At 42.2% G+C, this 6527-nt stretch overlaps 1 protein-coding gene across 2 annotated transcripts in view; it reads left to right on the top strand.

Annotated features, from left to right (window-relative positions):
* Nucleotides 1–5882: 5882 nt before the first annotated feature.
* Nucleotides 5883–6527, top strand: part of usp15 (ubiquitin specific peptidase 15) — a 19377-nt gene continuing 18732 nt past the window's right edge. For both annotated transcript variants that reach the window (XM_016526248.1, XM_016526238.1), the window contains exons 1-2: nt 5883–5995; nt 6343–6470. In XM_016526248.1, coding sequence (XP_016381734.1) covers nt 5907–5995; nt 6343–6470 — 217 coding nt within the window. In that variant the 5' untranslated portion in view covers nt 5883–5906. The remainder of the gene's footprint in view (nt 5996–6342; nt 6471–6527) is intronic.

Here is a 6527-nt window from a genome sequence, read left to right as displayed (position 1 = left end):
AGTCTGGGACCTGTCCTTGGTGCTTAGTGCACTCTCCGAGCCACCCTTTGAGCCGCTATTTTCGGCAGAGTTGAAGGTGCTCTCATTCAAGATGGTGCTCTTGCTCGCTTTGGCATGTGGTAAGAGAGTGGGCGACTTACATGCGCTGTCTACGAGCGCTGCAAGTATGGAGTTCGGTAAAGATGACTGTATGGTTAGACTGCAGCCTAGATGAGGATATGTGCCTAAAGTGCTTTCTACTTTGTTTAGAGCGCAGGTCATCACGCTACAGGCATTTACTCCTCAGAATTCGGAGCCAGCGACACACCCACTGTGCCCAGTCCGTGCTCTGCGAGTTTATCTGGAGAAGACTAGTCATTTCAGATTGGCGGAGCAGCTGTTTATATGTTTCAGTGGCCGTACCAAAGGACTACTAGTGTCAAAACAGCGGCTGTCACACTGGATTGTGGAAGCTTTTAAGAATGAGACCTGTCCGTGGGGAGTACACGTCGATTCAGGATATTTGTCTAGCAGGAGGATGGTCTTCACAGGACACCTTTGCCAGATTTTACAACCTGGAGATTCCGTCATTCGCACCGCTCGTTCTGTCTGTGCAGTGATGAATCTACAGCTTGGTATTGGTTGCTGCCTGCACCTGGCCACGCCCCCAGTTGATCAGGGTGGTTTCGACTAGGTCCAGTGTACCCAAGGCATGCCTATAATGTTATGTTATAGTCAGCGGCTCTCTACATGCGTTCGAGATGTTGTCGACCGCGGTAAGTGCGCTGTATTTCTTATGTATCAAGTGGTATATGCTGCATATGTACGTGGCTCCGGCAGCACTGCGGCCAGTCTATGTATAGTGTTATGCTTATATTACTGTGCTTAGTCCCGCTTGGCTCGAGCTGGGTTGCTTTTGTTTTCCCCTGAGTGCGCTATAGAGTAGTCAACGGGCTCGGCTCTATCGAAGTCTGGCTCATTAGACTCTTCTCACCAGGTGTGGGGAATACAACACAGCGGGATTATACGCATCCCCAAGTGTAAGCTACGCAGTGTTGAGAGACCGAACTTGATATGGAACGTCTCTGGTTACGTACGTAACCTCGGTTCCCTGAAAGGAGGGAACGAGACACTGCGCGCGCTGCTGTGTTGTAATCCTGAGTCTAGTACCCGTTCGACCAGTCAAAAGATTCTGAGGTAATGACGCTGAGCGCCGGCCTATATAGTGGGTAGCTCTGCCCCTAGCTCGAGCGTCATTGGCCGGTAAAATTTACCGGCGCGATGCAATCAGGCTTCAGTATTTGGGAGGAGGGGGATAACTCCCCCAAGCATAAGCTACGCAGAGTCTCGTTCCCTCCTTTCAGGGAACCGAGGTTACGTACGTAACTGGAGACGCTATCGTGGCTGCTGTGTGTCACATGACAAGCATGACGAGCCCCCCCCACCTCCCTTCACTTGTGCCCCCTCAAAAATAATGAGTGCATGACGCCCCTGACACTACAATACAAAAATGTTTGTCAGATAAATGTAACATGATGAAACATTCGAGTTTAAATTGTTATAGCTTACTTCTAGAGATTGCAGTGATCCATGACATGGTGAAAAATGACTGAATGAATAATACTGAAAGTAGGTTAAGATTAATTTTAAAAGTGTTCCCCCTAAAAGCACAAGTGGCCCCTGCCAACCCCACACCCGCCCCCCAGGAAATACAGCTCTTACTAAGACGCTGTCATTCCTAAAGTGGCGGTACTAGGAATCGTACCATTTTTAAAAGCAGGGTATCGCGATACCTTTTTAGTACCAGTATCATGCAACACTAATATATGTATGTAGGGGAGAGTGGGGTGATTTGAGCCTGTGGGGAAGTTGAGCCACCCCTTGTTTCTAGACAACCTTAAACAAAATTGGTGATATGACCACAAATGTGATCATGGAAATGGATAACAGGAGAAAACAGGGGTTTATGAAAATGAAAAGGCGCCCGCCTCCCTACAGTTCCCTATCATAAATTGAAACAAAAACAAACAATCAGATGAATAACAGTTTTAGAAATAACAAAGAATTTAAGGCACTCTGTCACAACAGAGCAACAGGCCTCTTAGCTTACGTTTAGCAGGACTAAGGGCATTCACTAGAGGACAGGCAACTAGAGCATCAGCATTTTAAACCAAAGAGTTCAAATGTTAACAACCATACAGATTCCCAAAGGATGCATCACAGCTTCAACAAACTGGACTGGGCAGGACACAGATCATGCTCTGGAAAAGGATTCTCATCGGTTGAGAGTTGTGCTCTGCTTTTATGCTGCTTCCCTCCTGGTTGGTAAGCAGGTGCAGCTGGGGGAGCAATCAGGCTACCTGCCAGAGTGGAGAGTGAGAGGAGCCAGAGGAGAGCAGGAGATTTAAAAAGGGGGCGGGGCTGCTCGATATGTCCCGCCCTGTCTTCCTGTTTCAGGTGAAATTACGTCACCACATAGAATAACGCTGCGTGTTTCAAGGCACTTCAGGGGACCTTTAAAGGGCAACACATTCGTTCACACCATCAGTGACAGAGCTGAATGTCACTGTACCATGAGTCGTTTATGCACATTCCTGTCCCTCTAATATAGGGGTCGGCACTTTTTTCGGGCAGTGTGTTCACGTAGACATTTTCAAGGGCCAGTGTGATTAAATCTAGATTTAAATTAAAAGAGACAAGATAGTCACATCGTTTTGGATACGTTTTATTCGTATCCAGGGGCATAGATCATGCGGGGGACGTGTCCCCCCCACTTTTAATATCACGTAAATGCGTCCCCCGCACTTTTTCAGGCAAGTGTGTTCGCATAGAGGTTTTCAAGAGCCGGTGTGAATAAATATAGATTTAAATTCAAAGAGACAGGATAGTCTGTGCATGATCTGATGTTTTATTCGGACCCAGAATAAGGCGAGATGAACATCGCGGAGCGCTGACATAGCATTTATTACAGTATTGAAACTATTCTGCCTTATTATGTGATAAAACAAAGTGTTTGTAGTATATAAACAAATCATTATTATTGGTTATTGTCCAGCAGTTATCTGATTTCTTAGCCAATTAAAAGCTAGAAATAAGATCTGTAATATATATAACCTACCAGTCAACAGTTTTTGAACAGTGAGATTTTTTATGTTTTTAAAGAAGTCTCTTCTGTTCACCAAACCTGCATTTATTTGATCCAAAGTACAGCGAAACTGTACGAAATATTTTTACTAGGCTATTTCAAATAACTGTTTTCTATTTTAATATATTAAAAAATGTAATTTATAGTGATTTCAAAGCTAAATTTTTTGCATCATTACTATTATTGGTTATTGTCCAGCAGTGTATTTTATTTCTTAGCCAATTAAAAGTAAGACATAAGAAATGTTTTTGCCAATTAGACAGACATAAATACATAAATATTATTATTATTATTATTACATTTGACATTGGCGGCATCCAGCGATCGCTGTAGCTAAGCTGAATAACAAGCATAAACCATAACTGATGAAACGTGCAGACAATAAACAATTGCGACAATATATATAGTCATTAGGAAAATATATATCAAAAATATTATAGAATACACATTATTGGTTATTGTCCAGCAGTGTATTTTATTTCTTAGCCAATTAAAAGTAAGACATAAGAAATGTTTTTGCCAATTAGACAGACATAAATACATAAATATTATTATTATTATTATTACATTTGACATTGGCCCCCTTCCCAGTCAGCAAATTTCCTTTGGCGCGGATCTGGCCCATATCAACAGCTAAAGTGTGGCCCAGATTAGTTCGTGTTCTCTGGGTTGGGTTATGGCACTGTTTAGGTTCAGTTCTGGCTAAAAAGATCTGGACCAGTTTTGGGCCGGCAAATACGAACTAATCTGGGCCACACTTTAGCTGTTGATATGATCCAGCTCTGCGACTGGGTCGCTCTCCGCGCCTCCGCTTGCAGCGGTCTGTCACGACACATCAAAGAGCGTCAAAACGGCATTTATGGATTTAATTTCCTGATAAAATATACATAATTTTAAAGATGAGACTTTGTTTCTTATCGAAAAGATAAAAACACAAACCTTACGATTACAGAAATCAAAACATTAAAAATCTTATTGGAATTAAATCAATTTCAGATTTTCCGTCATGTATTATTAAGGATTCATGTAAAATTGTGAACACGAACTAATCTGGGCCACACTTCAGCTGTTGATATGATCCAGACCCGCGACTGGGTCGCTCTCCGCGCCTCCGCTTGCAGCGGTCTGTCACGACACATCAAAGAGCGTCAAAACGGCATTTATGGATTTAATTTCCTGATAAAATATACATAATTTTAAAGATGAGACTTTGTTTCTTATCGAAAAGATAAAAACACAAACCTTACGATTACAGAAATCAAAACATTAAAAATCTTATTGGAATTAAATCAATTTCAGATTTTCTGTCATGTGTTATTAAGGATTCATGTAAAATTGTGGATAAAGTTAAAATAATAGATTGTTTAAATGAACATTTTGTGGCCACTGGTACACTTCATCAGTCAAATAATTTGACCTGTGATAATTCCTCACCTGTTTACTCTAGTGTGAATCATTTTAAGGTAGACCAGTTATTTGACTTTAACCCAGTAAGTTTCAGAGGTTAATAAGGCACTTAAATCTTTAGATAGTAGGAAACAAGCTGGTCCAGATAAGTTGGATCCACATTTCTTAAAGCTGGCAGCTGATTTTATTGCGCCACCACTAACCTATCTTTTTAATCTTTCTTTAGCTACAAATGAAATTCCTTCTATCTGGAAGCTTATGTTTGGCCATTATTTAAAGGGGGTGATCCAACTGTATTGAATAATTATAGGCCTATTTCGAAATTGTCTATTTTATCAAAGGTTTTGATTTCGTAGATCATGAAATTTTGAAGCAGAGGCTACTTACTGTAGGTTTATCAGTAAATACTGTCGGATGGTTTGTTAATTACTTATCGGATAGATCTCAATGTATAAATATAGAGGGACTCACTTCTTGTACTCTGAATGTAAATATATCGGCGTACCACAGGGATCAGTCCTTGGGCCGTTATTATTTATTAATATAGAGGGACTCACTTCTTGTACTCTGAATGTAAATATATCGGCGTACCACAGGGATCAGTCCTTGGGCCTTTATTATTTATTTTATATATTAATAATATTGGGAATAATCTCGCACATTCATGTTTTCATTTATACGCTGATGATATGGTGATTTACTCCTCTGCATCAACATTGGATCAGGCTCTGAGTCATCTTCAGTCTGATTTTGATGCATTTCAGCATACACTCAGTGATTTAAAACGTGTTTTAAATGCAGAGAAATCTAAACTTATGATGTTTACATAAATAAGAATGTAATGTATAGCAATAAAGTATAGTGAAGATTTACTCACGGCTATGAACTGAAACGGATTATGTTCCGCACGCGCAGTGGTTAAAATGGCACTGTATTTGTTCGGTACGAATAAGTGTACCATTACACCCCTAGAAAACATTTAAAACACCAAAACTGTTGTGGCTCTACGTGAATTTTATTTGGTAAATTAATTATAATTATATATTGGTTGAATTATAATGTCCAAAAATATATATCAGGACTATTTTTCATTCACATAATAAGAAAGCGATTAAGACTGTTTCTAAATGGGAGTGTATTAACATATTCACAAGACTAGCCTGTGTGTTTTTTCTGTACGTGTATTTTCGCAGTATCGCTGACTCTGTTATGTTTTTGAAATGTAATAATATTGAACATATAAATAAATAAAGTGAAAGATGCCCAAAACCAGAGCGGTGACGGAGGCGAGGCGCGCCATGACGTCACGCGGTCGGCGACGTGCGTGGCGTGCTGACGCCAGCGGCGCTTCCCAGCATGCAGTGCGCGAGTGAAGATGGCGGAAGGCGGCGCGGCGGATGCGGAGACGCAGAGAGGAGAGATCGCGACGCTCCTGAAGACGCCGCTGCGCAGAGCGGACACCTGGTGAGACGCGCTGGAAAACACTGAGGAGCCTCTTCAGATTCAGAGTGGATCAGAGATCAGTCACAGTCATTCAGAGCCGCGTCACGGTCGGGTCAGACACTCGCGCTCACAACAACAACACCATCATCATTCATCATTATCATTATCATCATTATTATTATTATTATTACAGATCACCAGAGCGGTCAGCAGCACACACACGCCCGCAGCGGTGATCGATCATCAGTGCCGCAGTAGCACAGTAACAGCGCGCTTGCGTGCTCAGATGAATGACAGCTGACGCAGATCCACCTGAATGTCATGTTCACAGTGCGTGCGTGACGTCACTTCCGGTCTCTCTCCCGCAGGTATCTGGTGGACAGTCGCTGGTTCAAGCAGTGGAAGAAGTATGTGGGCTTCGACAGCTGGGACAAATACCAGATGGGCGACCAGAACGTGTACCCCGGACCCGTGGACAACTCGGGCCTGCTCACAGGTGTGTCTGTGTCTGTGTGTGTGTGTGTGTGTGTGACACCTGTGTGTGTGTGTGTGA

This window comes from Sinocyclocheilus rhinocerous, unplaced genomic scaffold, assembly GCF_001515625.1.
Source record: "Sinocyclocheilus rhinocerous isolate Xijiao unplaced genomic scaffold, SAMN03320098_v1.1 scaffold673, whole genome shotgun sequence".
NCBI classification, from domain to species: Eukaryota; Metazoa; Chordata; class Actinopteri; order Cypriniformes; family Cyprinidae; genus Sinocyclocheilus; species Sinocyclocheilus rhinocerous.
Note: the sequence above shows the minus strand (reverse complement) of the source record. Positions and strands in the feature narration are given on the sequence as shown.